The sequence below is a fragment of the Habropoda laboriosa genome, unplaced genomic scaffold, assembly GCF_001263275.1.
Source record: "Habropoda laboriosa isolate 0110345459 unplaced genomic scaffold, ASM126327v1 scaffold99, whole genome shotgun sequence".
NCBI lineage: Eukaryota > Metazoa > Arthropoda > Insecta > Hymenoptera > Apidae > Habropoda > Habropoda laboriosa.
Window position 1 is genome coordinate 483,570 of NW_017100239.1, and position 16,840 is coordinate 500,409.

Here is a 16,840-nt window from a genome sequence, read left to right on the forward strand (position 1 = left end):
ACATCGTTGTGTACTATGCACAGCGTGTTCGATATGCAGTTTCGAAATTGCTCTTGAAAACGCTAATACCCCGATGAGAGTTGGATTCGGCAGCGAAAAGATGAAAGCGTACCGTTTCAGCTACTCCGATCTCTATTTAGGCGAAACGCTCGTTCAAACGTATCTACAAAGGAACGGCAGAAATTTCCCTCGTCTTCAGACCGATATTCCAGCGAATACCGTACACACGTGCCGCGTGTTGTTTCGTCAGTTGTATACAAACGATAGCGAATTATTTTCAGGCCGTGCGAGATGGATGTTTCGATGTCACCGTGACTGACTCGTCGACCGATGCCTCGTAACGGTATAAACGAGTCTCGATCGTTTCTTTGCTCGAAACTTAGCAACATATTGTTAGCGGGATCGAGAGAGAGAGAGAGAGAGAGAGAGAGGAGGCAATCGGTGAGAAGTGATTTTGAAATCTGAAGGGCAACGACGGGTTTTTCGTCGGATAGATAATGCCAGGCGGTCGTTGATTTAATTTTCCTCTGGAGCAGCTTGTCGTGCACCCAGGGTCTGCTCTACAGGTGACGCGACAGACGTCGCGTCGAAGCAATCTCGAATATGAATTCCAGAGAATTTCTCGTTTGGTCGAATAGCCAGAGGTGCCTCGATCGGTCGCACGCGTGAATTATTTGAACCATTCTCTCCCGTTGAGGTGCATCTTCGGTTCGGAGAAAGGTGGAATGGTGCAGTCGCGACGGCGAGGGTTTTCCCTCTATGGAAAGGCGCGATGCGAGAAAATTGGGTATTTGCCTGTCGCGTAAGACGAATGGAATGCCCGCCCTTTGGACCGGGAAACACACGAATCACGGGGCCACGATGTCTTCCCAGATAGAAGGTAATTCCGACTAAAACTAGTTTAGAGGCTGGGTAGGGAGCGTTGATACATCGGTACCCTTGCATTGAATATTTATGTCGTCAAGTAACTGCCTTACCCTTAGCTTCTCCGATACCTTGGTATTTGGTCGTTACAACCATCCCGCCGGAAGTTTCGAGAAATTTAGTTGCCGCTCGTAACCGTGAACTTTGCGAATTCGATTCAACGAGAAACCCCTTTTGAATCTTATCCTACCCTTTTATCATTACCAAAGCCGACTGTTATTCAATGGAGAAAGATAGAAGATAGTGGTAAATTGAGAGTTATTGAACGTCCATGAAAAATATGTATCTATAGGTACTCCGTTGGATCGAGAACGGATATGGCGTTGCCCTTGTTAGCCTGATTTCTGCTAATCGAAGGCGGGAGGCAGGGAAACGCTTGCCACCTCCTGCAGCTCCTCCGGGCAAATGAAATTATGAGTACCCTCTCGCGAACGGAATAGTCGTTCCCCATTCTACAGGTGATACGCGATATACATAGGTATAATCTCGTTAGCATCCCGATCCGGAATTTGGAGGGAGGGGCGTGCATGCTAACCCCGCGTACTTTGAACCGAATATTCGGCCGAATCCGACGGCGGTGAAAACGCAGCTCGCTGTACGTGTCGAATGAGAAAAAAGAAGCTGCACCTCTTTCGAATCGAGATAAACGAACGAGTCAAGGTGGAAATTGCAAATTCTCGATGTAACGTAACGCAATATTGGAGTACTTTGTAGAAATCGATGTTGATCGATATCGTTAGGATGATCGATCGATCCACTGGCGTCGAATCTGGAAAAAATGTGTGCATAGAGAAGAAGGCGTGGAAGCGACGGTATCGGATTTTTCGTTGCAGAAAGAGGATAAAAGCGTGTCAGAATGGAAGAAGAGCGACGTCCCGCGTGACCGAGACTCGTCGTTTGATCCCGCTCTCCTCTCGTCTTCTCTCTGTCTCTACCGTCTTCGCGTTCCCCTGTGGTTCGTTCTTTTACGTCGGTGTTGGTTCTTCCCTGTCGATCCAATCATTTTTCTTCTTTTTCGCCGACTGGCCAAGCTCTCCACCTTTCTGCCATTCTTCTTTTTCCATTCTCCTTTCCTCTTCGTCGACGATCCGGTCCGGTTATCCGTTCCTTTTGCTTCCTTTTAACTGTTTCGGCTAGCCTCGATCCGGCGCGGCACGAACTCGAGGAGAGTAAAGGTCCTGCAGCTGCGGAAAAAGCCTCCTCGTCGTCTTTCTCCTTTGAACGCGAACCTCTTGCTATCCAGCTCGTATCTCTTTCTTTCTTCCCTGCGTCGAAACGTGTCGCGATAATAACTTGTCCGTGGAGGAACGGAATCGTTGCAAGTTGCAGCCGGAAACGTTGGCGTCCCGAGGTGAACGCGTTACGAAATGGACGCGTCTCTGATGAGGACTTTCGAAGATTTCGTAATCGACGGAGAGAGAAGGATGTCGCGGGAGAAAAAGAACGGCTTGGCGCGGCGCGGCGGAAGGGGGAAAGAAAGAGATCGATCAGCGTAATAAGAAAAAGCGCGCGACCGTTAGGCGGCTACGGCAGGTGTATGTAGGTACGCTATATCTGTATCGACTGGACGGGGGCCGGCTGATGCAAGTTGTATGCAGTCTCTCGCGATGGAAAGGCACGCGAAAGAATTCAGGGTTGAAAGTGTGTAAGTGTAACGAGTCGTCGTGTCTTGTCTGGAAGGCCGATTACAGCGTGCTGAGGGAAAAGAGAGGGGAGGAAAAAGGGCGAGGAGGCGGCGGGGGGCAGGAGAGAAGAGCGGAGGGAGTAATTGGGCTGGACGCGGCTGATGCAAGAATCGAGTCTCTGGCAGGCATTTCCTTCGGGGAACTGCATGCACACGTCTCTCTCTCGGAAGGAAGTCGAGAAATTATCGCGACGATTGGAGAGCGCCGTTCACTTTCGACCGCGACCGCGACACTCCGCGGTTCTACCACCCTCTAATTACCCACCGAGTACACACGACGAGGACGCTGACTCGTCGGTTTTGTCTGACGATCGCGCGACGCCTCGATACCTCCTCGAGACGTTCTCGTGCTAAAAGCAAAAGCCGCTCGGAGAAGAGAAGAGAAGCAGCGTTCCGCTCGATATTTCGGGGCCGCCTAGCCGCCTAGCCGCCTAGCCGCCTAGTCACGTCGATTCTCTATCGCTTAATCCCTTTCTTCGAAAGTAGCGGCACTTGGAACGGAAAGAGTTGCCGTGCCGGGGGGAATGCTTTGGAAGGTACGTTTCGCACGCGGCAACTTGGAGAAGCTGCGAATAATCGAAGGCCCCCGCGACTGTTTATCACTGTAGACCGGTTGGCGTTTTCCATCGGGTTGCTCGACGACGTAAACGCGTCTCGCCATTCTTCTTCGTTAAAGCATGGACGGCGCGGCACGGCGCGCAGCCGAACCACGAAGAAAAGGTAGAAACGCGCGCGAGCGAGCCTTTCCAGCCGCGTTTCCCTTTGTTTCTACAACCTGGACTCTGAAAGAGCTACGAAAAAGTGGTAAATCTCGTGGAAAGCAACGAATGCTTTCCCCAGGCAACGCGCGCGCGCGCGGTGCGTATTATACAGCCTGAGGAAAGAGAGAAGACGCGCGTGAAAATGGGGTAATTTCTCGAGGGATGGAGAAGATGGGGTCAGTAGTGTTATTTGCCTGTCTCTCGAGCACGCTCTAGGTGTCCACCAACTCTCGCAGCGAATATCCCGAGTGACATTTCAGGTTGCAATATACGTATAGCTACTACGTACACGTGTACTTTATGTACGGGGTCGTGGAGTAAGCGCAACTTTGCCAGAGGAGTAGCACACCGCGCCGCGTTCTTTTCGCTCTTTACGATTCCGCTCTGCTCCTCCGCGAAATTTGCATAATTGACATTCCTCTCGGTTGCCACCGGCCCCCCGGATTCGATATCCGCGAACTCGCGCCATAGCTCGTATTTATTTTCCCGGCGAATTTCAATTTACATCACGTAGGAAGGATGGCGCCGCGTGTAAGTAGATTTCTTCCTTGATAAATCGATTTTAATCTCGTCTTAATATTCGCCACAGTTTTCCCACGAGGGAAAAGAGGGTGTGTAGCGACCGAAAGAAATAACCGTAGACTCGTATGGCGGTTATCGACGGAGCTCCGTATAGCGTTGTTAAAATTCGCGGCACGGACTCGTGGTCGTTGGTTTTCTGCTCGAACCTCTCTTTCTCTACTTTTCCTTGAAACGTTCTACGAACATTGGAGAGATCATCGATCAGCATCGCGCGCAGTCTCCGCGTCATTTCTCGGCAAAAAGCGCCTGAGCAATTTTCAACGAGAACGTACCACATAGGTACTCGCGCTACGCTGCCTCGGAGAGAAATAATTCGGAGATGGATGCGCGGGATTCGCGGGAGATTTGTAACCGCGTCAGACGACTTCTTTCGCGCCCGCGAAGAAATATCGCCCAAATGTAGTAGAACTACTTATACATTTATTCCACGGAACGCGACAGAATTCAGAAACAATACGACCATTATTACCTCGATACAATTTTCGTTGGCGATAAATATCGCAACGCGTTACCCGCTGCGAATTTCAAGGAGCTACGGAGCAATTTGAACAGGACGGATAGCGTGGAATTTACAACGGGAGATGTGTCAGTTTTGTAAATGGTAGATTTAATCGGGGGAAACTTGCGCGTTGACGGGAGCACAAAAACGAGATTGAAGAGTACGCGTGGGGAGACGTGACGTGACGTGGCGACGCGGCGAGGCGCGTAAGATATGCATTAAAATATTGCTACGAAGATATTTCCGCACACTCTGGATACCTCTGTGTTACGAGGGAATGTGCGCCTGGTGGAAGCACGGAAAGGACAGAGACAACCGTAACATCTCGAAATTAAGCACGATGGAACGCCAGGACGAAGGACGTAACTGTGTCGCGCTGCTGGAACGTTTAACGGACAGGGAAACTGCAAACGTACCCCGTAAAATTAGAGCCCCGTTCCGAGCATCGGCAAAGTCATCGAGAGGGTTTTCGAGAGGGAATTGGGACGAAATACGCGAAAAATGCGATGAAATTAAACGTGGCCCACGAGCGAAATCGAGGGAATTTTTCTTCCCTTTTTCCGCCGTAACCTGCATGCGGCAAGAATCGTGGTGGCATCGTCACGCGTCGATCCAATTTCTTTCTCTTGAAAAGCCGAAGCCAGCGGGGTTCGTCGGTGCATTTTCCTCTTGTGCCTTGGGTCACGGAACCGGAAGCGGGCCGTTCTCCCTTTGCTTTTCGCATGGTCGCTGTCGCGTCAAGAATCGGTACGCCGACGATCGTTATCTAGCAAGTTTAATTCACTTTGGACCATCTGTCTCTTTAATTACGCGCAGATTAGATTAATCTCTTGCGCCTTGTCTACGAATGAAAACTAGGCGATACGGTGGCGCGCGACACCGATCCCGTTTTTCTTCTTCTTTTCTTAACGACCACGCTGTTCAAACTCGTGGAGAAACTGGTTCTGAAATGCGACTCTTTATATTCTGAACTTGACACCACGATCGGAAAACCGTCGTCGGTCCGGTACTGCGCGCTCGACGCTCGAAACCGAGCAAAGATCAATCTGATCGCGACCGACTGGTGCATACGAATCATCGAAATAAATTGCATAACGCCGTGACACCGATACAAAGTGCACGATCGTGCAGCTCTAAAGTCTCGAAATAAACCATTATCGTAGGAGAAGAACGGCCAAGCGTAAATATAGACACGAACGCGAGATACAGATGCTCTTCTTTTCTTCCTTCTTCTCCCGACGTCGCGACGTGGCGAATCTGTCGATTTTACCGGTATCTAGCCTAGGTGTGATTCTCGGAATAATTTCACGCGCGGTTGTAAATGGAGAATTAATAGGAGGGTAAATATGGCGTTCTTACTCACCGGAATCCTCTCGTAAAGAGGCCGCGAATGGTAAATCCTCGGCGTTCGCCTAACGGCTAAGCCACGTAGCGTTTAAGTCGAAGAAAAATCCTCGAATAAATTTCACCGTCGAAAATGTTTGTCCCCGAAGAATATGGAGAGAGAGGCGTATAATTCGGTAGGAGAAAGAAAGAAGAAAAAACCCCTCCGTGGGATTCAGGAAGGTATATAAATTTCAGAGTATCCGAAGCGTAGATTCGCTTTATCTCGAGGAGCCACGCCTCCGGATTGAAGGATAAAGGACTAACGATACTCGGAGCTTTGCTCGCGCCTGCCTGCTAGCTTTTTCATCCTGTGCCAACAACAACGGGATCGGCGAGAATAATCGTCGAAAGCCGTCGTCGATTCGATCGATTAAACGATTCTCATTTGCAAAGTACACGTGTAGTAGTTGAAAGTGAATCGGAGCATTTCATCTTTTACGACACTTTGGCTAATTTCATAAACGGTTACACGTTTGTTTCGCGTTTCGCAACTAATTCGATTGCACGAGGATTGCACGAGGATTGTACGAAGAAGACGTAATAATGGTTGTTACAGCGCGAGGCTCAAGCGGGGAGAAAAATGGCTGGAACAGCGGCCGTTAACGCGGCCACACGCGGCCCTTGTAAAATGGAGCGGAATTTGAACAAATTTTTGTCTAGCGAGCACACGACGAACGTTCGGATTAGGGAAGACTCTAAGATGGTGACGACGATAGCGCGCGTGTGTTTGAAACACTCGTACGTCGCGTCGGCCTTGCGTCGAAGAGGAAAGTGAAAATGTTTCGTCACGCGAATCGAAGCTACATCGATGAAAATTACACGCTGGGAGTATCGCAATCGCACCGGGAAGCTCTTGGCGCCAAATAATCGACGACGTAGAGAACGACCGAGAGCGATTATTCTAGGTGAAAGGAAATGGGACGTGGCGCTGGATAAAGGTGTGATTAAGAAGCGCGCGTTACGTAGAAAGGGAAAAGGTGTAGGGTAGGGTAGGTAAATACGAGCGTTTTCGACTCCGGTCGCACCGGTGAACTTTGACGAAAGATCCGAATGCAATCTTTCGCACGCGAGACGAATTACGTTATTTCCACGCTGTGCGTTAAGCGATTCGAACGGCGTTATTCCTCGAGCAGATTGTTGGAGGAAAAATAGAAGGAAAGTGGGGTACGTAAGATCCCGATGGCGTTTCGCGGGATGTGGATGCTTAGAGCAAACAGGACGTCGCGACTAGTTGGAAACTACATTAAGAAGGAGAGTTGAATCGGACGGGAGCTGCTCGACTGCAACTTCTTCCCCGGGAGACTTCCCTCGCCGCGCCGCGGTGCGCCGCGCCGTTGGAATTCCATTACGCGAAACTCGGCCGGCAACGACGTGCTATCTTACGAAAATATAATTACTATATACATGGATACTCTGGGAAGAAATTGGAGACAAAGCTTTTTCGAAGCGAAATCTTTCTTTGTCGGAAATATGTTTTATCGGTGTTGCATGTCCGAAAGGAGAGAGAAATAAAGGACTCACTTTTGTGCCTGGAGAATCTCCTGAGCTTCTTGAAGAACGGCATGCTCGAGGTAATTCCGATCGATCGGTGGTAGTTAGCCGTGTGGGAAGCTCGTTACGATCGAGGATTACTGGAGAGGAAAACCACCCTCGTGCGTGAACGAACGAGCTCGAAATGCCGCCTACTGGTTTACATCGGGACACGAGGAGCCGTCTGTGAATTCCGTCTGCCTCTTACTCGAGGTCCGACTTTGCTGCTTCTCTCTACACGCCGGACTCGCGTGTACGCGTTTCCACTTATCCCCACTATGGCGGCTTTTACAGAGGGGAACACCGAGCACGAGTCTCCAGCCGATCGCCACGCCAAGCGCCATCACGGACCGCCTCTCCAATTTTACAGCTATATACCGACCGTTTACCCTTGGATCGAACCGATCCGCGATTACACACCCCCCTATTTCGAGCAACTTTCCGATCGCCTTTTCCAAACGGAGTTTCTTCCGGATAATAACAGAGACGTATTCGTGGAAGCGTTTGGAGTAGCGGCGATAGGCGAAAATCGTTACAGATGTTTGTCGAAGCTGGGACAAAAAGGAAAGCGAAAGCGACGACGAGCTTTTCTCCAGCATTTCTCCAATTCGATTCGAGAAAGCGTACATACGTACATACTTACGAATGTATACTTAGGTAGAAGAGAGATAAAACAACTGTAATTGCCCCGAGTGAATGAACCTAATTACCATCGGTGGAAAGCTGAATTAGATTACGGATAGAAAATTTATCCCTTAGCCCCGTATGCGAACCAGACTGATCCAGTTGATTTAATAACATATTCTTATCAAAACGACCTGGACAACTACGTGATTCGATTCCGCGATTAATACTTGTGGCGAAACGTTGCCCGCGTTTCAGTTGCAAAAAAGGACGAGGATAAATGGTTTTCGTCGCGTGCTCGTACCGACTTGGTAAGCCGGTCGATCTACCGTAAGAAAATAATACCTGCATTCGATTAAAATTCGCGGTGTTGGGTGAACGGGTCGTGGACGAACTTCGTTAAAACTGTTTCGGGAAAAATTTGAATATCGGATCTCGAATCGGATCGATTGATACGCTGGTGGGAAAAAGTTGCACACGCGAAAGGAAACAAAGCCCGAAGAAAAATCAACCGTGGGCCACCTACTCGGGAGAAGAGCGCAAACTTTGAAGCGAGCTGGAAGAAAGTTCGAAATTGCTGAATCTCGAGATCGGTTAACGAGCTTTTTCCCCCGGTGCGATTTCACGTTCTCCGGGGGGGGGAAGAAGGAGTTTTATGAATTTCCGAGTGCTCTCTCCCTTTCAGTTCAGTTTCGTCGCGCTTTCCGCGCCTTCTAACTAGTGGAACAAGGTGCAATCAACCTTCGATTCGAGACAACATCCAGTTTACTTCAAGTTCTCGGCCAACTTTTAACCATTATCCAAGTTAAATTGGGCGCCGCCCGGAGAACAATTCTTGGCAATTGAAAAAATGCGGTTCTAGAGAAAGGCATAAATCGTTAGGCAGTCGCATACGTACTACTAAAGAAAGTTTTTTCAGGGTTTTCGCAGAAATCTGACAAATCGCCGGAATCTTGAGACACATCGGCCCCGGAGCCGATACGAGCCACGCGAAATTGAATCGCGAAACTTTCCAAACTCTTCACTCCTGCGACGAGAACTTTAATATCCGCGTGCTAATCTTCCGCGTCGACCTGGATCCGTCCTCGAAACTTCTCGTCGAGATCTCGACGGAAACTTTTCGCGCGACGTTCATAAAGTCGACGCACGAAAATACACGCGTTCGTAATAAACGATTGAGAAACGGAAAGGTTGGATCGTTGCTCTGTTTCGTGAATTGGATCGTAAGCCACAATAGGCACCGAAACGAGATTACCGGTGTCTCTTATAGAATGGACATTGGAACAGCCGTTTTCCACGGAGATGGGAAAAACAAGGGGAATTAAGCGTCCCGTTGAAATTACTTAGTCTGACAACGTGTGAAATATAGCCAGCGAAGCATTCCTCGATATCGGAGGTCCACCAGGCGAAATTTCCAGGCCGACATTGCGTAATTGAACAGCGTCGCGTCCGCAGACCTACCGGAACGCGTCACCGTGCTCCCGTAAATCACGATCTAATCGACATTTTAACCGCAACTATGCCCGCGAACGTGCTACGTATAACGTTACGTTGGATAATTCCAACATTTTACGTGCACGTTACACAGGGGATGTCGTACCTGCGTATTACGTTTGTACCGTCGCGAACGGTTGAGTAAATTTCCAATTTCCGTTCCGATCTCGATTTGTTGTTACATTTGGAGAACATGCTGACAAACTTGCACGAAGGGTTAGAGTGGTGTGCGCGTGTGGGGAAGGAGCAGGAGAAGAAAGATCGAAGAAATTTCTCGACACGGATACGTGCAATACCCCACCTGGCTCCTTGTAAACTTTCGAGGAACACGAACGAGGACATTTCTTCCCTTTTTCTCCCCTATTCCTAACTATAACGCGGGTATCATTTCCGCGAGAGTAAGTTTCCACTGAAAATCCCCCAGAATGGAAAACGCGATATACTGAAAGGAATCGAATGTACCTATATATCTATACCTTACATACGTTCGATGCTCCTCGGCCCTTGCACTCTCGAAACGTACGACTAACCGCGCTCCTCGATATCCAATTTACGTTGGGAAATTCTTGAAATCTCTTCCCCTTTCGAGTGTTATGGATCCAGTTTTAGCAAAAAATATTAGAGTGCCTGTCGTAAACGTTGCTGTCGGCAGTCTCCCCGTTCAAATTACGATTCTTTTCTAAACGTTCCGAGGGAAAGAAAATTCAGGAAACGAGGGAGAAAATAAAAGAATACCTTTTTAACGAAGAGAATGAAGCTGCTATATCGGAGCTTGCGTTTCGCGTACATTTAAATATTCCTACCGTTCCTGAGCTAGCTGTCTGTCTACAACCTGGTAATCCCTGCGCGTTCGAAGATTACGTTGAAATACAATGCATTCAAACGTGCTGCTGAATGCTCTCGAGCATCTCGGTTCTGCGAACAATTTTCAAATACCGCTCTGTCGTGTTTGCGAAAATGCCTAGACAAATTTACAACGCTTCGAGATGTTTGATCCTTTTGAAATTCCTCCGCCGAATCCTTTAAATCGTTAAATCGGTATGGAGTAACATTGGCGGTAATTCGTATTTATTATGGAACTTTTATTGTAATTTCATTGTTCGGATACTAAAATTAAAGATATTCCAAAGGTGTGACGGTCCAGTTAGTTTAGATTTCTTTCTTTCTCCGTTCACTTAGTTATAAATATTTTTTTGTTTAAATACTCGATCGATATGCATCTTTCGTTTCAATATTCGTCGTCGGATGACACTAGCGTCGTATTACCGTGCGAGGAATCCTTTCTAGGCAATAATTGTAATTAATCTTAAGACGAAATAAATATGTCCGAACTAGTCAAAAGCCTTTATATTTCTGTTTAACGTTATGCAATAAATCAATATCAAAGGAACTAACAAGCTACTAAATTCAAACCTTTAAAAGACGCGCGCAAATGAGACGCATGCGCAAACGGAAAGCCCGGGCAGATGAGACGCATGCGCAAACCGAAAAACCTATAACTGCGTAATGCGTTTAGGTTAGGTATCGAGGAGTTAGATGCAGATTGTAAATAGTGAAGTGCGTTAAGGAACGTAAATGTTGAGAGTTTATTGTTGCAAGATGTTTTAGTGATACGAAGAATGTTTTGATTATGGGTAGCAATTTGCGTTACTGGTAATAGGAATTACAGTTGCTCGACTTAACCTCAAGGTATTCGCAATAACTTTTGGAGAATGGCGACACGTGTTGCAAATGTTTTGTTAACATTTGTACGTGGTCAACGACATTATACAAAAGCTTGGCTCAAAGATGCCGTCAGATACGGAAATGTCAAATTTCATCCACGGTAAGAAAAGGAATACTATTTCCGACGTTTGTCTTCAAAATATTTGCCTAGAAGAACATTTTTTCTTTCAGCACGAATAATCACGTAGATCCCCCGATTACACCTTCGAAAGTGTTTATGGTTCTGAGAGTGAAACCTTTCAAAGGCAATCCTTATTGGGAAAAGAATGTACTTGAAGAATTAGGATTCGAGGAAGGAGTAAGAAACGAAACCTTAACCTTAAACCGATCGATAGTTTTACGCGATTTTCTGTTCCACGTGTAAATTATTTTTCGCAGGTACGTGATCCGGTGTTTGTAAAAAATACGCCGGAAATGTGTGCCCTGCTTTGGAAAGTTAAACATTTAATTAAAATTTGCCCGTTACAATTACCCGAAAAGTTACCAGAATTCAACGAATCCACGGAATACTACGTCCACGAGTCTGGGAAGATTCATGTCACTGGAAAAATTGACCCTGCACGTTACGAAGCTACAATGGCGTACTTTAATTCCGTAAAACGACTGAAGGATCACGTTATAGGGGAGAAGCTTAAACTTCTGTGGTTAAAGGGATATCTCATATGAAATAATCAATATTAAAATTGTTACTGTAAGATAGACAATGAACAAGCATGGTAGAGAAATAAGGAAAGAAAAAGAAAAAACGTTTGAACAAATAGTATACTTTATTTGTATATTGATTACAGCCATGTGGCTATGTTACAACCTACCAACGGTAATGTTAAAATTTCGGTGTCATTTTTTCTTCTTTTTTTTTTCATTTTTTTTTTTTTTTTTCTCTTTTTGCCGCAACTTTTTCTCTTGCATTTTGTACGTTCGGGCAAAATCTATCGTGGAAGATGAGTGCCGCTTTGGGTCAGTCGTGCGGACCTACTTAAATACGGTGTTCCAAAAATGAAACAAATTTTTGTCTAAACCTTAATGAGCGAGACTAGATCGACGAGCAGTCTTACGCGGTAAACGAAACATCTTGAACGTTATACTTATCTCAAAGACATTCCACTAGGCCGTTTTGAATCATTCTGAAAGAGATGGTTCCGTTAAAAGTCTGGCAAGCACGCTACAATGCGGAACGCGATTCCCGCGTTCTCGAACTTTTTCTTAATCGGCTAACCGTTTCCGACGAATGTACTCGACTTTACTTTGAAACCGTTTACGGGACGAAGAAATAGTCTAGACTCGAAATCGTAAACCTAAGTTTCCCTTTATCGTTACCCTAGATTCTATGAAAACAAGTCTGAGCTCGTACGTGCTTAAGTAGAATTGAAAAAACTTGGATAACTGGAATACTGGAAATCCTAATAACAAAGAAAACGGCCGTTTCTCCGTCGTATCCTCCTCCCTCTCGCTTCTCGACCGTCCTCCGAACGTGTCCTGCGTTAGAATCGCCTCTCGTTTCTAAGAGGAATTAGTTCGCCTTCGGCTTCGAAGCTTCCAAAATCTTCTGTCTCTGGACGTATGATGAATAGAAATAGTATTTTGTGCCTTCGATCCTTTCTCGGGCATGTACATCCTCAAAAGTCTCGCGGCACGTTCTTCTTGCGACCTGTCCGCAGCCTTTCCGCTTAAAAAACTGAGCAGCTTCATGCTGCGCTTCTTTATCCTCAATTTATTTAAGAAATTTTTCTCCGTCGTCCTCGACGGACTGTTACCGTTCTGATCATCCGAATCCTCTTCGAATTTTTTCTTTCTCTGAAACAATTCCATCCTTCTTCTTCGATCGTGTTGCGTCTCGCCTCGTCTGAATCGGCGACCCTTCGTATCTCCCAATTCCGTCGACGAATACTCTTCCCTCTTGGCCTCTTCCGCTCCGATTCTCGCCGCGTTTCTGTTGCTGGTCTCCTCCGCTCTGCGTGCCACCGATTCGAGCTCCTTCAAACGATCCGCCTCCTTGGAGCTCTTGAAGTTATTATCCGCCGAGGGATACTCTGCCACGCAACCGTCCTCCACGTCCGACAATTTCCTATGGAGGTTGACGATTTTTCGACGAAACTCCTCGTCCTCCTGGCTCAGTCTAGCAAATACGCGGTCCCTTTCGTTCGCATCAGAGCTCGAGCCGACGTTCTTCGACGACGTCGTTTGAAACCGCTGTCACCACCATCCAACTTGATCCTTCCCGCTTCCACAGGAGTCCTCCTCCTCCGGCAATGGCTCCAACCTCCTTCTGCCCAGGAAACACCTCAACGAGCTGAGACTACCGGTGCCAAGCAACTGCTCCATATTCAACTCTGGCAGATTGCAGTCTTCGTTCTCGGATTCCTGGTCGGCGTCGTCCTCCGTCGACAGGTTCAGCCCGTAGTTGTCTTCGCCGGGTGCAACTGCGTTGCCTGCACCGTTTGGCGGCGGCTAGGGAAGTCACAGCACAGCTCGGGCTAGTCATTCTTTGCAAACAAAGGGCAAGCATTGTCGTGCATACGCGTGCGGCGAACCTCTTACGTGTCGTTCCACGAGATCTCTCCCCTCGTTTCTCCCTCGATCGAATTTCCCGAGAGGAACTCGCGGTACTGTATACCAGAAGCTTACCTTTCGGGGTGGGGGATCGAGCCTCGATGAGTTTTGCGGTACAAGCAAGCTTTTACAAATGCAACATCGTGATGAAAATCGATGCGATTACTTACGCGTGTGCGTAATCGATCAGGCTCGCCTTACCGATGCAGGACCCTACTGTAGAAAAAATGTATCATTACCGAACTCGCGGTGAAACTTTCGTCGTCGGGGCCACCAGAAGTCGGAGTTCCCCAGATGTCGTCCCCAGACGTAGCTCCCGATGTCGTACCCTCCTCGTCGTTTGGATCTAAAGAGAATTCCGTCCTTTCTGGAGGAACTGGAGGTTGAAGAAGGTATCCCCCTACGCCTTCGCCGAGTTGCTCGAGCAGAGCCATCTTGCTGACCACGTAACTGCTTGCCCTGGCCGTCCAGGCTCTTAAACCCGTAGGGGGAGACTCGGACTCTCGATTGTCGTCGTCTCCTTGTTCCTCGATTTCGTCGTCCTGATCCAGGCTGCTCATCGTGCCGAATCTTCTCAAAGCTCTGCGAAATAGGGACGGAAGAGTTTTTCTCGTCGTCGTAAACGGCGACACTGCTTGATTTCCCGTGAAATTGTACCTGTACGGCGGTTCGCCATCGCAGTCGAGATCGTCTTCGCTTCCATCTTCCGTGTTACCATCTGCTGGAGTGTAGCCAGGACTGTTTCTACCCGGACTATCGTGCGAACCGTTTCGCAATCTATGCCTCGCGCAGTAATCAGGCGTTGGCGGTACAACGGAGATCTTTGGAGGCAACGGGGAAAACGGATCTCTCGTTAACGGCGGCGTTGGACAACCTGATCTGCAAATTGGAAGGAAAGATTGGATATAGAAAAAGAGCACGTCGTGGTCTAGGTTTATCGCGTCGCGTCGCGTCGCGTATTACTACCTGTGGCACCTTCTACAAATGTTAATGGAACTGGTGGAATTTTCCTTGGAAGACGTAGCAAGGCTACCGTTCTTCTTGGTGTTTACGCTGTTGGATTTGACGGTGCTTAAGCTGGCGCTGGAAGCGGTACTCTGCTGTTCCACGTCGGAGTTGATCACTTCCGTGACGACATCTTCGACCGGCGGATTTTTCTCTCGACTCGATTCGTTGTGCTCTCTGGGTGTTCGTGCTGCCAGCTCTTCGGCCGTCCATTCCTCGATGGGAGCCTCCTCCTGATCAGGCGGAGGAACCTGATGGGAATTGCGCACCCATTGCGCCAGGTGGTTGTTCTCCCTGGAACTCTTAATGATGGCGTCGATACTCTCAGCCGAGCGGGACTCTTTCTCTTCTTCCTGTTTCTGTGATTCCCTGGTAGTCTATCGAATCGAGGATAGATTCAGTTAGCAGCAGGATTCGCTTTCGAAACTCCCCTCGATGCTACTTTTCGACTCACTTGCGAGCTTTCCGTGGGTTCCCTAACCGTCCCGGTGTAATTGCCACCGGTGATCGGACTCTCTTCTGGACTGTCTTGGCTCGGCGTTCCCCCATAGCCTGTATTCACATAGATTCTAAAATATAACGAATTAGTGAAGACAAACGATACTGCCGATCGTTCAGGTGTGCGACGTGCTTTACAGGAGCCACGTCGAGGTCTGAATTTGGTACGGCGAGCAACAGAGGATTCTTTTCAGAGGACTCGAGCGTTAAACGACGATCGTACCGGATCAGAGTTCCACGAAACTCGTGTCGAGGAGCGACGAACGACTTACATCTGTCGCTGGAGAAGATTGTGCCAGACAGCTTTTAACTCCGGAGTTGGAGCACGCAATACGAGAACTCGTCTTCGAGGACGACCGTGAGGGCTGCAACCGCTGCTGTTGCTCACCTCGACGTGACCGTTCTCCGCGTTTCCAGACGGATTGATGGCGATTTGCAGCCGAAACTCGGTGGGCTTTTTGCGGACGGTGAAACAAGCCTCGGCGATGTTAGAGAGTCGCAGAGGTTCCTCTGTTACGAATAGCACGCGGTCTCTAGAGACTCGAGCGAACACCAGTAGATCGGTGAGAAGCAAAGCCCACGAAGGCTGCAGCCGTGCACGTCCTTCCACTTTTGCGAGCGCACCTCCGAACAGCCTAAAACATCGTACGAAGCGTATATGCGTAAGATGTAATGGATCGTATCGTAGCGGATTCTTGGAACGAATCGAGACGCACCATTGTCTACCAGGCATGGCCAGAGTGAACGGTTTACACCTGGCGAAGACAAGTCGAGATTCGACCTCTTGTAAACTGAGCAGAGGCCTTCCGGCATCACGCGGTGGCTCCATCACACCTGCGTTAGCCGTCGCTTCCCTGTACCCCTGAATCAAGTCTCTGGCAGGCTGGCAATTTCTCGGCGACGCCAGACTCAACAGTCTCGTCATCTCTCTGCAATGTTTGCAAACACGTGAAGCGACGATCGGCGAATAAAGGAGATGCGCGCGCACCTGTAATGTTCTAGAGGCAAGAGTAAGACACCGGTCAAATCGGGTCGTCTCTTGTGCAGGACAGCAGGTTCGCAAACTAGCTTGGCGAACGCGGTGTTTCGCCTGAGAGCGACCAAGAGGCAACAGGCACGTTGCAGACCGCTCAGGTATCGTCTGTAAGCGGCGGTGATCCTTTGAACCCTGCACAAGTAGCTCTCCATTCCTCCTCCCTCGTCTCGTATCTCCTCGGAGATTTTCAGCAACTCGTCGAGGTTTTGAAAGAGTATGAGGTAATCGGCGGCGGAGAGGACGTCGCGTCTCTCGGCCATAGGCGCCATGAAACGCGCGTGACCACTCTTGAGGATGCCCCAGTATCGCGTCTCGCGTACGGACAATTCCTCTTCCGGTGGCGCATCCGGGGCGAGGTTTGGAAACACCTGAACGCGCGTTCACTCGCAAAAGTCGTGTTATCCGTTCGAGGTTAAACGAGGTTTTCCTCGTTTCAAAGGTTCGTAACAAATGCAGCAACGCATGCAAGAAGAATACGTCGTTGTTTTTAATGCGTGCTCTGCAAACTGACGACCAGCGTATTTAATTCGATCCAGGGGCGG

The 16,840-nt window shown here is 48.5% G+C and overlaps 3 protein-coding genes across 3 annotated transcripts in view; 1 reads left to right on the forward strand and 2 right to left on the reverse strand.

Annotated features, from left to right (window-relative positions):
- The window catches only part of LOC108571778 (low density lipoprotein receptor adapter protein 1-B-like), a 28,769-nt gene extending 21,195 nt beyond the window's left edge, over nt 1-7,574 (reverse strand). Inside the window, exon 1 of the mRNA XM_017933914.1 lies at nt 7,358-7,574. Within this exon, the coding sequence (XP_017789403.1) occupies nt 7,358-7,400 (43 nt within the window). The 5' untranslated portion in view covers nt 7,401-7,574. The remainder of the gene's footprint in view (nt 1-7,357) is intronic.
- Nucleotides 7,575-10,999: 3,425 nt separating this feature from the next.
- On the forward strand, nt 11,000-11,920 carry LOC108571826 (39S ribosomal protein L30, mitochondrial). The gene is made up of 3 exons (XM_017933966.1): nt 11,000-11,309; nt 11,381-11,507; nt 11,588-11,920. The coding sequence occupies exons 1-3, from the start codon at nt 11,197-11,199 to the stop codon at nt 11,873-11,875; spliced, it is 528 nt and encodes a 175-aa protein (XP_017789455.1). The 5' UTR covers nt 11,000-11,196; the 3' UTR covers nt 11,876-11,920.
- A 1,482-nt stretch (nt 11,921-13,402) lies between these two features.
- The window catches only part of LOC108571801, a 9,507-nt gene continuing 6,069 nt past the window's right edge, over nt 13,403-16,840 (reverse strand). Inside the window, exons 8-15 of the mRNA XM_017933943.1 lie at nt 16,251-16,666; nt 15,979-16,191; nt 15,535-15,897; nt 15,219-15,333; nt 14,726-15,141; nt 14,417-14,638; nt 13,999-14,341; nt 13,403-13,657 (exon numbers count right to left, since the gene is read on the reverse strand). Coding sequence (XP_017789432.1) covers nt 13,403-13,657; nt 13,999-14,341; nt 14,417-14,638; nt 14,726-15,141; nt 15,219-15,333; nt 15,535-15,897; nt 15,979-16,191; nt 16,251-16,666 — 2,343 coding nt within the window. The remainder of the gene's footprint in view (nt 13,658-13,998; nt 14,342-14,416; nt 14,639-14,725; nt 15,142-15,218; nt 15,334-15,534; nt 15,898-15,978; nt 16,192-16,250; nt 16,667-16,840) is intronic.